The 21,712-nt window shown below is 39.1% G+C and overlaps 1 protein-coding gene across 1 annotated transcript in view; it reads right to left on the bottom strand.

Moving 5' to 3' along the window:
* Positions 1-1,069: 1,069 nt before the first annotated feature.
* The window catches only part of rnf150a (ring finger protein 150a), a 34,294-nt gene continuing 13,651 nt past the window's right edge, over positions 1,070-21,712 (bottom strand). The window contains exons 2-7 of the mRNA XM_046873909.1: positions 19,613-19,863; positions 18,473-18,544; positions 17,895-17,977; positions 13,862-13,958; positions 13,209-13,401; positions 1,070-5,752 (exon numbers count right to left, since the gene is read on the bottom strand). Coding sequence (XP_046729865.1) covers positions 5,634-5,752; positions 13,209-13,401; positions 13,862-13,958; positions 17,895-17,977; positions 18,473-18,544; positions 19,613-19,863 — 815 coding nt within the window. The 3' untranslated portion in view covers positions 1,070-5,633. The remainder of the gene's footprint in view (positions 5,753-13,208; positions 13,402-13,861; positions 13,959-17,894; positions 17,978-18,472; positions 18,545-19,612; positions 19,864-21,712) is intronic.

Here is a 21,712-nt window from a genome sequence, read left to right as displayed (position 1 = left end):
TAAAAGGAAACCATTGTCACTGTTTGCATGTGTAAGGTGCTTATCTGGATTTCTATAAATACAAAAAGAAAAAAAAACCTTTTGGGACTTTTTTTTTTTAGTTTAATTAAACATTTATCATTTGTTCAATTTCGATACATTTCTAACTAAAAGGTTTCTTACAGATATAAACCCGCCCTGTCTAAAACCATGAATAAAGTAATACAGTAATGTGAAAAAGTATTATCCTGTTTTTTTTTAAATATAACAAAAAACTAAATTAAATATAAAATGCAGTTTTTGAATGATGATTTTATTTATAAGGGGAAAAAAGCTGTACAAACTTGTCTGGCTGTATATGAAACAGTAATTGCCTCTAAAAATAATAACTAGTTGTGTTACCTTTGGTGGCAACAACTGCAATCAAGCATTTGTGATAACTGCCAGGGAGTCTTTCACATTGCGGTGGAGAAATTTTGGCCCACTCTTATTAGCAAGATTGTTTTAATTTAGCCACATTGGAGGCATTTCGAGCATGAATGGCCTGTTTAATCGGCCTCCCCAAAATTTTAGTTTTTGAGCCGTTCAGAGACACGTGCTGGTGTGTTTTGGATCATTGTCCTGCAGCAAAATGCACTTGAGCTTGAGGTCATGAACTGACGGCTAGACACTATCTTTCAGGATTTTCTGGTAGAGCTCCGAATTCATTGTTTCATCAATTATGGCAAGTCGTCCACGTACTGAAGCTGCCAAGCAGCCCCATACCATCATACAACCACCACCATGTTTGACTGTTGGTATGTTCTTTTGATTAAATTCTATGTTAGTTTTACCCCAGATGTACATTCACACCTTGTAAATCAAAAAGTTTTTTTTTTTTTGCCTTAATACAGGAAATCACAATTGAAAAACTGTATTTTGTATTTAAGTGTAATATTTAAAGTTGCTTTATGATCTAAATCATGTGTGACAAATATGCAAAAATTTTAAGATTAAAAATCCTCTCTTTTTATAGTAAACCTGCTTTAGCAATTGACTTCAAGACAAAAAAAAAAAAATAATCAATACACAGATTTTGAAAAAAAGAAAAGAAATTGCAGTAAAATTTATTGTACCTCACAATCAAAGACTCAAACACGTGCAACATTGTACTAGAACAGTATACCGAGACGGCTGAATATATTTACATTGTCCTGTATATAACAAAATAGCAATACTGCTGAACTCCACTGAATACAGTATATAAGTTTACAGTCGTTGTCTTTAAAACCCATGGTCATTCGAAAGGAGAATAAACATATGACTGATTGTATTTTTGATTAAAAAAAATCTCCTAAATGTGTGCTAAACGCAAACTGGTAGCCCTAGAGTAACTGCTACAGGATGGGCGATCACCCTGCTGAGTTTTCAATCAGGGGCGACTTGTGTTTGATGTTTGCGTCTCTCCATTATGGAGATAAAGTGCTTTTGTGAAAGGGTGTGCACACAAAGCGAACTGAAATGATTAACCATGATGATATTGATGATGATGGAGAAATGAAGAGGACATGGTAGTGTAAGTGAGGAAAAGGAACCAATGGTAGAACAACACACTGTTGCTTACACTCTAATTGGGCCTAATTTATCAATCTGAAAATGAAAATGTATCGGTAAAATCAATCGCGTGAACGTTTACTGCATCAACGTTGACTCTCTTAAGCCAGAGCTTCTTACGATTATTTCATTCATACAACTATGCAGTTGAGGGTTGAGGGCCTTTGCTCAGGGAACCAGCAGTGGCAGCTTAATGGTGGTGGTTGGATTTGAAATCATGTTCACACACTTTCCACATGAAACGTGTTTAAGGAACGAACTGAAAGAGAGCAATGCGAACAAGACAATTACATCATCAAACATCATAAAAATCTCAAAGCGTTTGGTCTATGGTAGATTCTGCATTGGCTGATTTGTGCTACTGGACAATTTAGAGCGTTTTCAGAGGTGAGTGCGTTCAATATTTAAGACCAGTACACACTAGCCTGATAGACCAGTCATGGGTTCATTACAGTGACCTTTCATCTGGGTGCTAATATTTTCAAGCACGTTCAAGATTTTTTTCGTTCATGGGTTGAGTAGTGTGAAAAGCTTCTACATCTAGTTGCATGTAAAACAATGAAAAACAGTCTGGCGAGGATCTAAAAGGATATGAATGATGTATGATTTCATGCACAGATCACCGAATCCAGTTGGTCATGTCTAGTTATGTAAGAGTGCAGGGGGATATTACGAGCACACTTTTTTCTAGAAGAAATTGTACAGCATGCCGTCAAATCGTTGTTATCAAGGGCAAACAAACCGTGCATGGTATCGAAATAGCTCACCAATACTTCCTCCACATTTTCCTTTAGTTTCAGTACAAACTATAGACAAATGTCACAAAGTCATCATAGTTCTCACATCTTGTTACTGGGGAAGTGGTAGCTCTGGGGTTAAGGCTCTGGGTTACTGATCGGAAAGTGAGGGGTTCAAGCCTTGGTATCGCCAAGCTGCCATTCTTGGGACCCTTGAGCATGGCCCTTAACCCTCCGTGCTCCAGGGACGCTGTAACATGTCTGACCCAAGCCTCTTAACATCGCTGGGACATGCAAAGAAAGAATTTCACTGTGCTGTAAAGTACATGTGACAAGTATAACGCACCCTTTAACCCTTTGTTGTTTGAGAGAAAGTTCAGCGAAAGTAAAATTGTGTAGTGTATTTGGATGTAGCAGTCATTTTTTGGCTCAGATTGAAAAATCAGGGGTATTATCACATAATAAAAAAAAAAGAAAATGTGCTGTTGTACCATCTCCGGGATCCGTTATGTTCCTCCATTATCATAAAACAAGTGAACGACACCTGCTGTGTATCAGTAACTTTTGCAATCTCATTATTGAAAAAATTGAAATAGTTTCTATTAAGGATTGAAATTGAACCAACATTCGAGCACCGGCGTGTGCCAGGAAATGGAGTACACACGAAACAAACACACAAAATAAAGCATGCACAGGTAGAGGCTACAATCTTTTAGCATTTCATTCAACACTGACCCCTTTACTGGCTCACAAGGGCTGTTTTTCTGAACCTGCACCCACGGGAAGCCTCGTGTCAGGCTAAAGAGGATTTGGTGATCAGTTTGGAAACTGTGTGTGATTGCATAACCTGATCTAAGACTCCAAACTCCGGACTCCGGATCACAGAGCTGTGTGAGGGTCGGCGAAAAAGCTTCTTTTCCATGATCGGTTACAACAACGAGCACCAACATTAACATACTAACATAGTAACAGTAACTCAATCGTATAATAGGACACTTAAAGACACGGAGGGAAAAGCTCCTACACTTAAAGAGAAATAGTGATATTTAAAAAGGAGGGCAAATCCAAAATGAGTGTCATGTAACATATTACAATACCTTGTGCTTATTGAGTGACGGCTGAATATTAAACTCAATACAAGCTTTTTTTTGGTTGGAATGATCCTTTTAACATCATCCTCTAGTTACTCTGTCTAACCTGAAAACTGCCTTAGAAAACTTTTGTGCTGAGAGATACACTATACGGACAAAAGTATTGGGACACCTGACTTTTCCAGTTATATGTACTTCTTATAGCACAAAACTGTCTAGTATGAAATTTTCCCTCTACTTGAACTAGAAGACCTAAATACATTCCAACATGACAACGGCCCTGTCCACAAAGCCAGCTCCATGAAGATCTGCTTTACATAGGTTGGAATGGAAGATCTCCTGCTATACAGCTCTGACGGCAACGCTACTGAGCGCCTTTGGGATGAATTGGAACACTGACTGCACCCCAGTCCTCCACACCTCACCTACATCAGTACCTGCCTTTAAGCACAATGTACACAAATGTCCACAAGCACACTCTAAAACCTAGTGGAAGATCTTCCCAGAAGAGTGGACCGAATTATAAAAGCTAATCGCGACATTGGAATGTGACGCTCAAAAATCACACACCAAACTTATGACCAGGTGTCCGCAAACTTTTGGCAATACTGTGTATCAGTGGTTTTATTGAAAGTTTTTTGGGGGGTGGGGGGGGTGGGGGAGATATGAACTGTTCGATTAGGTCAGGGTTAGTAAACACACTGATGTGCATTGGGGGGACTGTTGATTTCTTGAAAACAACAAACACTGGCATGCTTGTTGGTGTGAATGCTGGAATGAAGACGATTAAAACGCCTACTGTGGAGAAAAAGAAGGAAATGAATACAGATTTAGAGCAAATTAATTATAAACATACACACGTAATAAATAACGCTTTACTCTTTGGATGATAAAATGAAATGTGAGTGGGAAGGAAAAAAAAAAAAAAACGGGAGACTGATTTCGCTATTTCACGAACCCCTATATATCGTGTAAACAGGGCCTGTTTGTTTCTTTGATTATTTATTTTTTTCTATTTAGAAAAATAAAACTTTGATATTAAAATAAAAGTCGTTCGGTAGACTTTTGCTCTCCTGTTCGCAATGTGCAATTAAAAAAAAAAAAAAAAAAGCCTCGTGACAATCATTTCAATCGGAGCGCTCGCATATCAAAAAGTTAGAACTTGGTTACAATATTTGGCCGATGGCTCTGATCAGAACCTCTGGGAGGACGAAGTGAGACTTACTGCTGCTTTGGAATGAAGCATTAGACAACTCGGTGTAATGCTCGTACTGAAATCCTTAGGCGTTATATAGAAAAAAAAAAGGAAAAAAAAAAGGAAAGAATGAAACATTCGACGTGATCGCTGCTCATCCTCATGCCGAGTAAAGACCTGCCCTTGTTTGTATGGCATGACAGGATGAACGCAGGGAGAACTCAGCTTTATGAGCTCGAGTGGCACTTCAGAAGACACGACCCCTACAGGCGAAGTTCACATTTGTTTTGCGGAATGTGGACGGATCGTAAATCGTATGTTCGGCCGGCAAACCCGACATTAAAACAAAAAAACAAAAACAAACGAGATTTCTGGAATATTCGATGTTTCTCTCTCACATCATAAAAAGACGACTGATGTGGATTGTGCTTGGGGATTTCTCAAAACTCGGACGGCAAAAGCGTTGTTTGGTGCAGATTTGAAAAAGACGCTAGAAAGGCGAGCACTAGTGACTTCTCAAGAGAACACTTGAGACACGACACAATGTTTCCCTTGTTTTTTTTTTTGTTTTTTTAAGTTGAATGAACTGCACTCGGACTGCTTCAGACATTAAACGCAGCAGGCTGGTCACAGCTATACACATTTGTGTATATATGTATATATATAAATTAGATATATATATATCTGTGTATATTGGCAGTGATCCCACAAGAAGATTTAAAAAGGCAGAATTTCCAAACTGTCGAATCTGGTATCTTGAAACTCGATGTGCTTTTTTTTTTCCACCCGAATGCAAACCGATAAAATAGAGACATCAAGAACGACCTGGTGTGACCAGAGAGAGCGAGAGAGAAAAAAAAAAAAAAAAGACCTTATTTTGTGACTCAATGAGGCCATAGGGGAGAAAGTATTGCTTATTGTTCTTTTTTCCTTCTTTTTCCCCCTCCCTACATTCTGGTCCTGGTCCATATTTAGCTCCATAGGAGCTCCCTCTAAAGCTGTGCCTCGGTTGTAGCCAGGGCTGTGCAACTCAGGCACTCAGGATTTGGCCTCTTCTTGTTCAGCTTCAGCAGAAAGCTCAACATCAGACAGGCTGATTTCTACTGGCAGGATGAATGACGTGTCCGAATCACTGCTCAGAGGAGGCTGGTGCTCACCTGGAGGAGAGAAAAGAAGTGAAAAAAAAGTCATTTATCAGGTACAAAAACAAGAACTGGATTTGTGAGACATTATTCACCAAACTGCTACCACATAGGTGGAAGCACACAATTGTTTATAATGTTCTTGGATGTGGAAACATTACATTTTCCCTTCACCAAACCTGCAGCATGACAGTGCCCCTATGCACAAAGCCAGCTCCATGAAGACGTGCTTCACATGGGTTGGAGTGGACGATCTCCCGCTATAGAACCCTGAACTCAACTCTACTGAACAACTTTGGATCACCTTCCCAGAAGAGTGGAGGTTATTATAACAGCAAATGGGGATTAAATGTGGAATGGAATGTTCCACAAGAACATACCAAACTTGTGGTCCACAAACCTTCATCCATATTGTGTATTTATATACTCCATATTCTATTTCTAGTTTTATTATTGTATCCCCCCCCCCTTTTTTTTATTGTAAATCTAATAGAAATTTTTTCAACCATATTCTATTATATTCCATTTTATTTAGATATTAAATTTTTTATTGTTCAATGTTGTAATTCTTTATTTTATTTTTGTCACAGTATTTTGCATTTCACTGTTCAGCTGGATTTTTGCGACCTCATGCTCAGTTCTTACTAAGAAGTCAAGTATTGATGTAGAGATGAGGAGGCCTAGGGTGCAGTCAGCATTCTAATTCATCCCAAAGATGTCCAATAGGGTTGAGGTCAGAGGTCTATAGCAGAAGATCTTCCACTCCAAACAATCTAAAGCATATCTTCATAAAGCCGATTTTGTGCACAGGGGTATTTCAAGTAAAAGGGAATTTCAATGCTACAACATCCAAAGACTTCTTATACGACTGTGTGCCACATATGGCAGGAAAGGTCAGTTGTCCTAAAACTTTTGAATATATAATGTATTCCAGGTGTTTAAATATTTTATTTACACTTATGGAATTAAAAGTATAAGCTATTTTCTTTTATCATGTTTGTATTCACTTTGTCTTTAAGTGATGCTGAGCTCAGCACATCTGCTCATTATGCTTGACTCATGGCAAAGTGAAAATAAATCATCATCATGTGCTGTACAGGAAAATACTCAATAGAGTAAGAATGCATGCGGGTGAGTGTGTGCTGGAGTGAAACAGGCAACATCTGGGCAGCTGCTTTAAAAAAACCTTCATAAAACAATAAATTCAGCACCTCATCAATGATTCATGAAAGAACAGCAGTTAGAGGAGACAGTGTTCAGTCACATCGTTGTAATATTACTAGCATGTCATGTCCTCCTGGCTCTCGTTTTCATAGCTAGACCAGCTGTTTGCATTCTGATTACAATGTACAACCTTTCAAACTATAGTTAACAAACCATTCTGTCTCTCTCCCTGTACAATACACACACTTGCGGCTGCACTGGGTGGTCCCACATTAAAATCTACACTTCCCATTAATAAAATAAAATAAATTTGATTATATACAGTAAAGACCAAAAGTTTGGACACACCTTCTCATTCAAAGAGTTTTCTTTATTTTCATGACTATGAAAATTGTAGAGTCACACTGAAGGCATCAAGGGCTATTTGACCAAGAAGGAGAGGGTGCTGCGCCAGATGACCTGGCCTCCACAGTCACCGGACCTGAACCCAATCGAGATGGTTTAGGGGTGAGCTGGACCGCAGAGTGAAGGCAAAAGGGCCAACAAGTGCCAAGCATCTCTCGGGGAACTCCTTCAAGACTGTTGGAAGACCATTTCAGGTGACTACCTCTTGAAGCTCATCAAGAGAATGCCAAGAGTGTGCAAAGCAGTAATCAAAGCAAAAGGTGGCTACTTTGAAGAACCTAGAATATGACATTTTTCAGTTGTTTCACACTTTTTTGTTATGTATATAATTCCATATATAATTCCACGTGTTAATTCATAGTTTTGATGCCTTCAGTGTGAATCTGCAATTTTCATAGTCATGAAAATAAAGAAAACTCGTGTCCAAACTTTTGGTCTGTACTGTATATATATATATATATATATATATATATATATATATATATATATATATATATATAAAAAGTAGAGCTTTTTGGTAAAGGACATCATGGCACTGTTTACAAAAAAAGAAATGAGGCCTTCAAAGAAAAGAACATGGTGGAGGTTCTAAAATGTTTTGGGGTTGCTTTGCTGCTTCTGGCACCGGATGCCTTGACTGTGTGAATGGTATCATGAAATCTGTTGATTACCAAAGAATTTGGGGCGCAACGTAGTGGCCAGTGTCAGAAAGCTGCGTCTCCACCAGAGGTCAAGGGTCTTCCAGCAGGACAACGACCGAAAACACACTTAAAAAAGCACTCAGAAATGGTTCCAAAAAAAACCGCTGGAAAGTTCTGAGAGCCCAGATCGGAACCCTATAAAACACCGGTGGAGAGATCTCAGAACAGCAATTGGTAGAAGGCGTCCTTCAAACCTGAATGACTTGCGGCAGTTTGCAAAAGAAGAGTGGTTTTCTTCATGGTTACAGGAGGCGATTGATTTCAGTGCTACCAAATATTATATTATATTATAATTAATAATTTTATCCAGTGCATTTTTGGGGTTCTATGTGGAATTGTATCAGATTTGACTTTTCTTCTCAGTTTTTTCTGTTGTTCCAATGCAAACAAAAAAAAAAATAAACACGTGAGTACCAAAACATTTGCGAATGCTTGCATTGCGACATCGGTGAAGTTTGAACTTTGAAAACACGTGCCAATATTTCTAAATAGAATAGAAGAACCTTTATTTATCACATATACATTACAGCACAGTGAAATTTTTTGTCTATGCATATCAGAGCGCAGGATCAGCCATTATACGATGCCTCTGGAGCATAGAGGGTTAAGGGCCTCATTCAAGGGCCCAAGAGTTGCAGCTTGGCAATGCCAGGGTTTGATTCTGTGCCCTTCCAATCAGAAACCCAGCACTTTAACCACTGAGCTACCACTCCCCCATAAAGGTCTCTAGAAGTCACAGTGAATGCTTAGTATCCTGACACGCTTCACTAGCAGGGGGTTCAATGATTGAACAGGATTTAACAGACAAATCAACAGGCACGTCGAGAAACACAAAAAATGGACATGGAAGTTCAGTTCAGAGCCACGTTTAGGTCTGAAACGTGAAGTATGGTTTTAATTATGTACTTAGTGCTCATGAACTATACGGTTGACTCTTCCCTCACGTGTGTAGGTGATGAGTGGGGTCCAAATAGAGCTCACTTGGTTGGTTTGGAGTTCAAATCCCAGCATTACCCGAGCTGCCACTGTGGGGGCCCATGAGCATGGCCCTTAACCCTCAACTGCTCAGTTGTTTCAATGAGACAATCTCTGTGGATAAGGTCTGTCAAAAGTCATAAATGTTAATGTAGGGTTTGGAATGTTTAATATTATTGTCGTTATTGCTGTAAAATAAAGCAGAATATCTCATAACTGCAGGAGAGAATAAAAATGTTTAATTAAGAATGAATAGTCCTAATTGTAATAATTACATTTATCACAAAAAATGTGGCTTTATTTGAGAATATTGTGTCAACCCTTATTATTCATGTACCTGAATATCGTCAGAGCCTATTAATATGACGTAAAATGGCCATATAGGACTTTCGGTCCAAACACTTTATTAGCATGAAGATCATTATGAGGCAGAGATCTTAAGATTATTATGAGAGTCAAGGTACAGTGTGAAACGAGGTCAAGCTGTGCCTTTTCCTGTGTCCATATCCTGTCTTGCCACGGCCTTAAATGTTATCTGACCCACATCTATGTAGCTCAGAATACTGCTATACAAACAGGATGCTCAGGAGCAAGAGAAAAGAAGGAAATACATGAGCTCAGGTCTAAAGGGTGGCCTTATGATGCAAAGTGTGGCGATGTTGTTTTGTGTTCTTTTGTCCAAATTGACAATCGTAATTCACTTCACTACAAGAATCTAAAAATAAATCATTTTTGCCTAACTCAGCACTTATTGTACTGAGCACTCTGTATTGCAGATGTAAAAAAATATTTCTCAACGTGAAATATTGGATCAATATACAGCAGCTGTGTCTGAATGTTAAGACGTGCAAGAGCCATCCATTTTTTATGAGTTTTCTGAAAATGCAGAGTTTGTAACAGAAAATGTAGCACACTGATGAACATTTTCCTTCTCAGCAAAACAGGCGATTATATATCAACATACAGTGAAGTAAAGTATGAACTGCCTGATCACCAGCATGCTGATGAAAAAGTCAACTGTAAGCGAAACCTAAGAGTGCAATATCAGTGTTTTTTTAAAGCACCTGGCAACCTGGGAACTGGCACACTAATTAAAATATTGGTATAAAAATGCAGGATTCGATAGTATTCATTTTGTTACTACAGGACGAAATGATACAGATAATTAACTCTAAATGCAGTTGGCAAATAAGAATAAAGTTCAAGTTCGAGGGAAGTGAAAGTTTAATTCTAGCACATCCAAAACAACTGTGTGCCAAGTTTTCCAAAAGTCTGGTGTCTTAGTACTTTTGCTCATATAGCTAAGTTAACATAAAGCTATTATTATTGATGTATTGATTGTTATTTCTACAGTTCTTTTCATAGTAACTTCACATAACTTGGCTGCTTATAGCTGCTAGAACTTTTTAATGGATAACTAAGCAAATATTGCTTCTGTTGGCAAATTGCTAGGATGTGGATGTGTTCTGGGTCTTGCAGAGAGCTGCATGTACACCATGCTACTACCGATTACTTTTCTGTTCCAACCCTTCCCCCGTGTGTTGTATTCCTTATTGACTGAACCCTGACATTCAAAGCTCTTTGATGTGACAACATGAGAAGAGACAGACAGAAATCTAAAAACCGAGCCAAGACGTCTGTACAAGTGATCAGAGGCGAGAGGACAGCATGTGGCCTCATTTTTGCAGCTGATTCAGAATAAAAGCGATAACTTCTCAACATCAAAAAGACGAAGAGAAAACATAAGATACAGGCAGGCTAGTCCTGTGAGACCCAAGAGGCTCATGCTGAGCAAATTGAGTAATTTAGTAGGAATGTTAAAGTGGTCGAACGATGAATGAACATCAAACGCCAAACCTACTATTACCACTATCCATCTTTCCACCAGCGGTTCATGAAGTGGTGTCTGGGGACCTCTGGAGCGTCTTTGATCGAAACCTACCATTACCTAAGCTTTTATATTCATTAGCATGTTTCGACGACTAATTTGATTTGAATGCGTGATAACAATAAGCATCTCTAAATCATCCAAAAATTAGGTCTAATGCATTTTCCTGAAAAGGAAGCTCAGGAATAGAAAGGTGTATGGCCATATTATCAAGCCAGTAACTACAGCTCTGAGAAGCTGTACATAAATGAGCACATTATATATGTATACAAAAACAAATCAGGAAGAAGCCTTTAAAGATTCGGAGGCTTGTGGCCAGAAAAGTTTAAAAGTAGCAGAAGATTTAAAGCCGAGGCTAAAGAGCGGTCGATTGTTAGCACAAAATAATAACGATTTAAAGAAGAAAATTACGGATTAGTTGCGAAGTGATCAAAGCGATACACTTTCTTTAACGGGATCAAAAAACCTCTGGGACTTTTCTTAACGCAAAATAGCAGCAAAAACGTGTGGCCATTGTTTTGGCAAACGCTCGCAAACCAGCAGGGATCCATCCAGATAGCTAAGCGATCCCAGCTGCCTCCCTTTTTCCTCTCCGTATACGTCAGTGACAACGGAATTATCCTTGATGGACTACGGAAAGGCATGCGAGGGATGATGATGATGATGAAGCTCCGTTTTAGAAGCCGTTTTTTGGATCGAGGCCCTGCGAATGTTTGTCCGAGTGTAACCGTGGAAACAACCTCCGGGGGTCTCGTTTGGAGGTCAGATCGGGAGTTTAAGCCTGGCTGCAAAATTACACTGATGGTCCTACACACTCTTTCACTCACACACACACACAGCCTTGAGCACTGTTTGAGAACTGTTTTCTGGCACCGGAACACGTTTTTGAGCCAAAGTGCATACCACACTGAACGAATGTAATTGTGTAAAAGAATGCAATTCAGCTTTTGTGTGCGTTTCCTATGCTACCACTAATGCACTAATGCTCCCTATTACCTTCTAACCTTTGCTTTAAATCAACCTTGGGTTTCTGGTACCACTAATGCAGACACCAATAATGTGGGCTCATTAAACAAGAACTAAGCTCCTGAGAAAACGTAGCATGGCTGATTAAAGGAAGCTGTAGGTGGTAGCACATTCCCTCAAGCCATAGCTTCTATCATGTCAGTCCTGATCGAGCCATTTGAAGAGGAGAACATAAAGGCACTATTCATCTTCCCTTCTCATTGGAACACGATGTTCGTGCTCGAAGGTCCTGGGTGGGTGTTCACACTACCTCGAATGGAATCTTGGCTTGACTGACAGGAAGTGAATGAGTCCAAGGTAAACGATCAGCAGGCAACTCTGCATCCCGGAGCCATGGCCTGATTAGCGCACTTTAGCATGTTTGACATTCCATACTGCACAGAGGATTAGCTCTGGATAAGCTGTGAATGCTGTGACTGTAACTGTAAATATTGTTTTTATTATATATTTCGTTGGGATTGAGTGTTACATGATTGTAAGGGCTTGATGGATGATCCGTCATAACTACAAAATGATTAATGGAGTCAAAAGCTACTTAACGATTAAAAAATATGTAACGAGTTAGCTGGAAAAGTGGACTACTGCTGATTAGTGATAAATGAGTACAAACGTAAATTTGTCATTCGCTAACAATTCAACAATTATACTGCTAATAATAATAATAATAGGTAGATAATCCTACCACGCAAGGTCGACCCAGTTCCAGCTACCATCCAAGTACGACTTTGTCAAGTTCAACATACGATCCAAGTTCAACTTTACCCAGAGATTTGCGCCAATAACAGAAAGCTGATTGGCTGTTGCATGCTGGTCTCATTAGTAGTGGTAATACAGCTAATTATATTTGTACTAGCGAAAGAAAGATCTACAACATCATGGAAACTAACAAACAAAAACAGTCTGTTAAAAGAGCATTTGTATACAATCAGCATTAGAAGATTAGCGTTACGTGGACATCGGTAAAATTAAGACCTGTTTAAAATGATTTAAGACCTAGAACAGCGAATTTAAGACCTTTTAAGGCCTAAAATTTTAATTGTAACATTTTTTACTTTTTTAAGCCCCACTGAAACCCTGATGTGGTAACGTAGGCTATGATGTGATATGACCAATCAACAAACATTGCAGCTAGCTGCACCCACAAGCAACATTACGTAAGCGACTAGACCACAACATTTAATTCTGAACCAATTTTTTGTACTTTGTACAGTTGATAAAACCGCAGTTATGCAGTAAACGTATCCTGATTAACTCCAACTTTTGGTTTTTGCAAAAATAATATTTGAAATGTATCTATTTTTATAATACTCACTGCTGGCGATACGAGGTCCCACTTCAAACTGTGAAAGAGACTCGGGCTCGTGGTGAAGGTGTGGCAGGCGGTCCAGGGCCATAGAGCTCTCGCTCACGGTAACGTCGCTGCCCCCGGTTCCAGGGTTGGTGGGAGGGCTGCCGACAGACAGCTCGTAGTCAGGAGGGACGTCATCAGAGCAGTCTGCGTTCGCCTGCAAGCACAGCGTGAATACTAAATTACCCTTGTTTAACAAGAGCTGAACACAAACCTTTAAAAAAATTGTTGAAATATAACCTAACACAGCAGCAGTTGGTAAAATAAAGCTTTAAAAAATATTGCCTAATGTTTGTTCAATGGTTTCTGCAAAAATAAACCATACCCACATCAGCTAATCCAGGTCTTAAACCTCAAGTTACAGCTAATCGGTTTCTGGCAGCTACACTATGGAGTGCAGCACGGACAAGAAAAATATAAGTAAACAGCCATGCTGTTAAACCGCCCCGTTTGCTGAATGCACTTTAAATACGATTGTGTTTTTTATGCGCCTAATTTGCTTCTGGTTAGATATAAAACACTGTTCACAAGCTATAATACTATTATAATCAACTATGATAGAAAAATGATTCATTGAGAGGGATAAGTGTGTTATTATGACAGGAATACAGGCTTACCGGGATGCCAAGAGCTTTAAGGATGTTCATCTTGCACATTGGACAGGTTCTGTGGTCCTGCAGCCAAGGGTCCACGCAGTTCTTATGAAATACATGTCTGAGAAAGACAGCTCATTTATTAGCTGATCTAGACTGTACAGTGAAGGATTCAACATAAAAACGTAATAAAACCTCAACTCGATAAAATATAACACCATCTATAATTAAATGAAATGATCCATGTTGAAAGTTTAGTGTTTTTGATTTAGAGGACACAAGCCGTTTGTCACTAGCTGACTAGTTTTGTAACATGCCAACAGACTACAGTTTTCTATCTCTCATCCCTTAAATAATTTTGAATTATCGTTTGGATGTCCTGTATTCTCTACTTTCCGTCAGTTGCGTTTCTGTTTTGTCTTTTCTGGAAGAACGCTTTATTCCTTGCTTTAAAGCAGTGAGTGAAGACCATTCCCAACGGAACTGAGAAGACACACTACAGTAAACACACTAAGGTACGTAATTTCTCTGCTATGGCGAGCGTCCAGTTCATTCAGTGTGTGGAGTGTGGAATGTATAGTCGGTCTTTCCCCGTCACTAGCGATAATTTTGCCTGTGAGAAGTGCAAGTTAGTTAGCATTAGAGGAGCGCATCCAGAGTCTAGAGAGAATTAGCGAGTGCAAAAGCAGTCCAGGTTCTGCAGGGCAAAATCTGGATGCCCTAGGTGGAGATAGCACTCCCCTGACTCGCAGCAGGGTGAGTGGGTGACGACTCTGCGGTATACTTGCAAAGGCAACGCTAACGCTGATGTTCGCCCACAGGAGCTTCACATGTCCAACAGGTTTGCTCTCCTCAGTGAAGCACCCGCTGAGAAACCTGAAAGAGCTCGGGTTATAGGAGACTTTGAGGCATGTGAATTAGCTAGGCTTTTAGGGGCACCAGCAGCACAGGTCAGGTGTATACCGGGAGCCAGGGTGTTGGACAAAGCCGGTAAGCTTAGGTTTTTAGGAAAGAATAGGTTTTCTAAGATAGCTTTTCACACAGGAGCCTAACCCTAACCCTTCAACAGTCAAAGGTTACTAAGAGTTACATTATAGAGGGGTGTAAATTAGCAAAGGCAATGTCTGATGCTGTAATATGCTCTGGCCCCATCCCAATGATGCTATGGTGCTGTGTTATAGAACAGCTCTTAGTGCTTCTAGATCCGCATATTTCTTAACCCTTATAGAACATTAGCATAATCCATGATTTTTATTCAGTACGGTAGAAAAATTAACAAGGAATAAAAGTACTGCACTAACATGCAAACCATCAATAAGTAGTAATGACTTCATGCTTTTCAATAATACAATTTTGAACATCACGCAAAAAATCCAGATTAATATAAATCCAAACTATTTTATAAATAACCTGGTAGATATTACTATAATTATAACAGACAATCAATTACAAAGTTTTACTCCTATTCAAGAGAATGACTTCATTTAATTTATTTCCTCATCAACTTGTATTCTTCTCCCGGTCAGCTGTTTAAATATTGGCCAACATAAAACCTCCCCTTTATCTCCAAGATTTTAGAAAAGGTTGTAGCACAGCAGTTCTGCTCACACCTATTTAGGAAAAACATTTATGAAATGTATCAGTCAGGATTAAGGCCTCATTATAGCACAAAGACGGCACTGGTTAAAGTGGTAAATGACCTGCTATGGGCCTCTGATCAGGGTTTTGTCTCCTTACTTGTTTTGCTCGAACTTAGTGCAGCTTTTGACACCATTGATCATAATCTCCTGCTTGTTAGACTAGAAAATGCTGTTGGATTAAAGGGAACAGCTCTCTTCTGGTTTAGGTATTATTGATTGCTATCAGTTTGTTGATGTAAATAGTGAGTTCTCCACACTCTCTAAGGTAAAGTTTGGTGTTCTGCAAGGATCTGCCTTAAGCCCACTGCTTTTCTCTTTATATATGCTGCCTCTGGGTGCAATTATATGTAAACATGGTATTAGCTTCCATTGCTATGCTGATGATAAACAGTTGTATATTTCAGCAAAGCCAGATGAGAAAGATCATCTTAACAATGTGTGCAAAGAACATTAGACAGTGGATGCTTAAAAACTTCCTTCTGCTCAACTCGGATAAGATGTAAGTACTTTTACTAGGACCACATGCAGCTAGAAGTAAACTTTCCGATTACGTAGCATCTCTGAATGTTGTTTCTGTGTTAGTGTAAACAGCAGTCAAAGACCTTGGTGTGATTATTGACCCTGGTCTTTCCAATGAGGCTCAAGTGAATAATATTACCAGGATATTCTTCTTTCACCTTAAAAATATTGCTAAAATTTGAAATATGATGTCGTTACAGGTTGCAGAAAAACTAGTTCATGCTTTTGTTACATCTAGATTAAACTACTGTAACGTTTTACTGTCTGGGTGCTCGAGTAGGTGCATAAATAAGCTTAAGTTAGTCCAGAATGCTGCAGTTAATTAATACTAATTATACTAACTACTATTGATGTATAAAGCATTTAACGGTTTCACGGCGCAGTATGAATTAACTTCTGTACCATTATGATCCCACATGCCTACTTATATCAAAAGGTGCAGGCTATTTGTTGGTACCTCAAATAATAAAGACTAAAGCAGATCTTTCTCTTATAAACCCCTACAGTTACGGAACAGTCTTCTAATTAGTGTCCGGGACTCAGACACATTCTCAGTGTTCAAGTTGAGGCTGAAAACATATTTATTTAGTAAAGCCTTTTATCTGTAGGTTTTTCTAAGGTAAAGGAGCAGATCTGGAGGCATCATGGATATAGAGTGTTTGGTGAACTGGAATATTTGAATACTGTCATCCTCTCTCTCACTAAAAGCGCTATACAAATAAAAATGAATTAAATTGAACAGATGGCTGCTTGCACAGCAGCACAGACCTTCATAAGCCTGGGAGTGCTGTATTGCTGTGCAAGGAGACTATTTTAAAAGTAATAGTGTGTAAACGTAGATAAATAAAGCACTTTCTTGTAAACAGAGCTCGAACGAGTCTCAAAACGTTTCGCTACTACCACGTACAAAAAATTTAATCGTACAAAATCTCGATTATAAATTAAGATTACTAAATAATGCCAAATCACACCTGCTAATTCATAAGCATATATAGATATTAATAAGACAACTTGAAATCTTTGATTTTGCTTGTAGTGGCTCTTTGTGTTACTACTTTTGATAACAGCTATAGACTCTGAACATATTAGATGGCTTTGACATTGAGTCATACAAAGGAATATTTTTTTTGTTAAAACCTGATACATACCTGATGCTTGCAGAAACAGAAATCTGAGAGGTTTAACTGGATCTAGTACAACTACTCTACAACTAATTCTAACCCCTAACCTCCACAGTGCTGGACAATATGCAACTATTAAACAAATGCATCCAGCATGAAAAACACTCCTGCCCATTTCTGGCTGGACTCCGCCCAGTTACACCTACCACTTAAGTGTGACAATGCTCCATGGACTTTAATTTAGGCTCCACCTACCACTCAAGTCAACCTTCTTACCCATGGACTATTTGCTAGACTCCGCCAACCACCATCCAACTCCGCCCACATTTACAGCATTTGCGACTTACAGTTCTACAGCTGAGCAGTAAAAGATTAAGGGTCTTGCTCAAGGACCCAGCAGTGGTGCTGGGATTTAAACCCATGACCTTCCAATCAGTAGTCCAACATCTTATCCACTGAGGTACCCAATGGACTTTTTGTTCTGTTGCAAGCATTACTTTGGAAAATTCCCCTTTCTAAACTAAGTTAAAGCAACAGAAAGTAGATTGACGAGAAAGAACAGGAAGTAGAGACGGCTGCTTTCGTTATTGGTTTCAAAAATCTGCACTTCAAATCTTTTGTTTTTTTTTTTAAAACTGGTGTTCCTTCAAAAATCACCTTGAATTATTTTATTTCAACCAATATCCTAAATGAATATTGCAGTGTGTGCTAAATGCCAGTGGAGTTAAATGGATGATTTAGTCATTAATTGATAAATCCAGAACCGCTGGAGCTTACCGACACGGCAGTATCCTTACGACATCGTTGGCCTTGTAGCCCTCAATGCACACGGCGCAGTTGTCAAACTCTGACTCCGTTTCCTAGAAACAAGATCCACAGACGCAATTATGTCAATGTGTGTGGATCTGTTTGTTTTGGCTAATGGAGATTTCCCAGTAACTGAGAAGGCAGGGACGCTGCTATAATAAAAGGCATGAAGCGTGGCTAATGAGAATAAATGGCACACAAGGCAATAGCTGCAGCTTTTTTTTTTTTTACGCTTTTTATGACATGGAGCACAGACTGGGATAACGACTGTACTACAGCTACCGATTCTCGAACAGCAAACCCAACTTCCAACCATCTGTTTTTAACTTTAAAATGCAATAATTAGTCTGATGTGTAAATATTATTCTGATGTATATTATTCCTGCTGCAAATTTCTTAGGAATGTTTTAGTTCCTTTTTGGAGTAACTTCAAAAAAAGGTCTAAAACATTCCTAAGAAAAGTGCAAGGAACATTATACATCAGAAGACATTTATTTTTAGGTGAGAAGATGAAAAGACGTGTAGCTAAATGATAAAGAGCAGGTCACCTTGTCCCCTTTCTTGATGGTGCGCACTTGGAGCTTGCTTATGGCTTTCTTTGCAGCATCTCCCAGTCGCCTCTGCAAACAAATACAACATAAGAGCCAGGCATAAAGACCGAAGCGTTCGACACGAACTTCAGTGATATAAGCAAATCAATGTGTTTTTTGTATGTGTTTTTTAAGCATCGCATTCAACATTTAATCCCAATTTGCCTCTATAATTTCCTCCACTCTTCTAGGAAGATGTTCCACTAGATTTTGGAGTGTGCTTATGGAGATTTGTGCTCATTGAGCTACAAGGGTGTTAGTAAAGTCAGATACTGATGTAGGTGATGTGAGGAGGCCTGGGGTTCCAGTTCATCCCAAATGTGCTCAGCAGTGTACTTTGTCATGTGTTTCTGTTTAATGTTGTTGGTTTCAATAGCTGTGGCGTCATAATGTTGCTATTTCGAGCTAGATTGATTCTGGAGGGCTAAGTGTTAAATGCACGACCCATTATTGCAGCATCTACTGTAGGTCTTTGATGCAAGCGAGCTTCTCTTATCACTTAAAAAGGTTAAACTTATTTTGTAATCATAACAGCAAAAAAAACCCTTAAAACTGTTCCGTCACCATGCTTTATTTTTTTCTATATTTTATAATTAATTATAACAAAAAAAAATCACGAAAAAACGGAAAATGGCAAGCACATTATCCAGAAGTTTTACCAGTGTCTCCATACAAAAAGCAAAAATGCCCCTTTTCCACAATTACACGTTCATTTTAATCCATTATAAAGTCACTAAGTAGGTTGTTACTAGAGAAACTATAATCAAGGTTTCCTACAATAAAACCAGAAGATAACTTCATAGGTTTTTTTCTTGAATCATCCAAGTCAAAATATCCATATGATACAATCTGAAAATCATGTAGTCATGAATTTGATTCTTTTTGTAGCTATGGGAATGTGGTTTATGTGAAGCATCGCCTCGACCAGATCTTTTTTAACATCACTCGGAATAAAAACAGTACCACCGCTCATCACCTGACAGCTTCTACAAGGCACTTCTAGAAACATAAAGGATGTCAGGTTGAGGAATCCAAAACCACCTGCAAATTCTTAGACTATTAGCCCATACTAAACTTCACAGATTGCCATGTGTGTACCTGGTTGCGATCGCGTGCGTTGGCATATCGGAAGCGCTGGATGTAGTAGAAGACGAGCCACGCCAGTGAGATAATCATGAGCACGATGAAGGAGATGGAGACGAACACGACCGAGGTTCGGCTCACGTACTTCTGCAGGTTGCGAGTGCCGATGGTGATGTGCATGATCACGCTCACGTTCTTCTCCAGCAAGGCAACAATCTCTCGCCCTTTCGGCTCGGGGATCATGATGGCCACCACGTCTCCTGTTCCTGGAAGTCAGAAAGATGATATGCGGAACATGAATAAGACATACATTCACACTTACTGTGTTTTTTTTTAAAGGTTTAGCGTTCCAAAGCTTCATTAATTTACTCAATTGTTATTATTAAACGTTCAATGAAAATGCGATTAATATAAAAGTGTACACTATATGGACAAAACATTGTGGACACCTGACAGTAAGATATCTGCTTTTTAAACATCCAATTCCCTGTTTAGTCCATCTGAGATGATGTTCCACTAGATTTTGGAGTGATCTTGTGGAGACTTGTGCTCATTCAGCCACATTAGTAAAGCCAGGTACTGATGTAGGTGAGGTGAGGAGACCTGGAGTGCAGTCACCGTTCCAGTTCATCCCAAAGGTGTTCAATAGGGTTGAGGTCAGAGCTCTATAGCAGGAGATCTTCTCCTCCAACCCATGTAAAGCATATCTTCATAGAGCTGGCTTTGTGAACAGGGGCATTGGGTCTCCTAGTTCAAATGAAGGGAAAATGTCATGCTACCACACCTCTAAAATTGCGTGCCACCAACTTTGTTAACTGTTTGGAAAAGAACCACATATGGCTGGAAAAGACAGTTTGTCCAAATAGTGTAACTAGTAACCCACCGCATGCCATTCCTGTCTCCAGAGAAAAACATGAGCTGGAGCACTTGCTGGTATGCAGCAGGACTGGAACAGATCTGTGCTGATCTTGCTGGGATAAAAATAACCCGCTCTGGGAGATCACTGTTCACTGGTGAATAATTAGCATCATGCCCTGCAAACGGTGCGAAGACGGGATGAACAAACACAGATCCATGTTGTTTGTGCCGATCGATCCCCATGGCAACAGCATCCTTAAGTCAATTAAATTATGCCTCAATTCAGCTCTCAAAACAATGAATTATAAAATATTAGAACTTGGCTGAGGAGTAGAATGATAAATGATGAGCATCTACCTTACTGTGTTCGCCTGTATGATGACACTAATAATGCATTTTTGTTAGAATAAAAAGATACCGTAATTTCCGGACTATAAAGCGCACCCATATATAAGCCGCACCCACTGAATTTTACAAATATTTTTATTTTTAACATAAATAAGCCGCACCTGTCTATAAGCCGTGTCTACACTAATGTACTTTACACAGGCTTTAACGAAAGACACATTACACACGGTGTAACAGGTGAAATATCCTTTAGGAGCATAGCGGTATTTTGGGAATAGCCTGGCACCACATTTTCTTCGGTATTACTGCATGTGTGCAAGACTGAGGAATATGTCCTTATTATTTTCTGATGCTCATTTCTAAGTTTCTTTGACTAACCCGTAATGCTGTTGCCAAGAAAAATAAAAAAGCACGAGTTTTGGAAACCTGTCTGTGCTTATATGATTTCTGTTGCAACTGGAGTTAGCGAGCTCTCCCTTCACCCAGACTCAACGTGTTACAACGGCTTGTATCTAAACAGTAGCCTATCAAGAAAGTCATTGTTTACTGTCTTCCTGCTTCCTTTCACAACTATTTCTCTCAGGAGTTTATCTTTTAGCATCGTCGTGCGTTTAAAAAAAAATAATTTTTTCTCCCAAAGCTGTGCAGCTCAGAACACAGGTGAGGTGCGTTTTTTCGTTTACGTTGGGAAATTTCATTGGTCTAATGTTATGGGGTTCAGTTTTTTGGCTTGAAGTTTGTGAAACCGGGAAAAACCCAGGAAAAATTCATACATTAGCCGCTTCGTTGTTTAAGATGTGGGGTTCAAAACGTGGGAAAAAAGTAGCGGTTTATAGTCTGAAAAATACGGTAATGTTTTCCATATTATCTTTTAAAAAAAGTTAACAAAAAATCCATAAAAGCCGTGAC

This window comes from Silurus meridionalis, chromosome 2, assembly GCF_014805685.1.
Source record: "Silurus meridionalis isolate SWU-2019-XX chromosome 2, ASM1480568v1, whole genome shotgun sequence".
Classification (NCBI taxonomy): Eukaryota; Metazoa; Chordata; class Actinopteri; order Siluriformes; family Siluridae; genus Silurus; species Silurus meridionalis.
The sequence above is the reverse complement of the archived record's forward strand: the minus strand, read 5'-3'. Positions and strand labels throughout refer to the sequence as shown.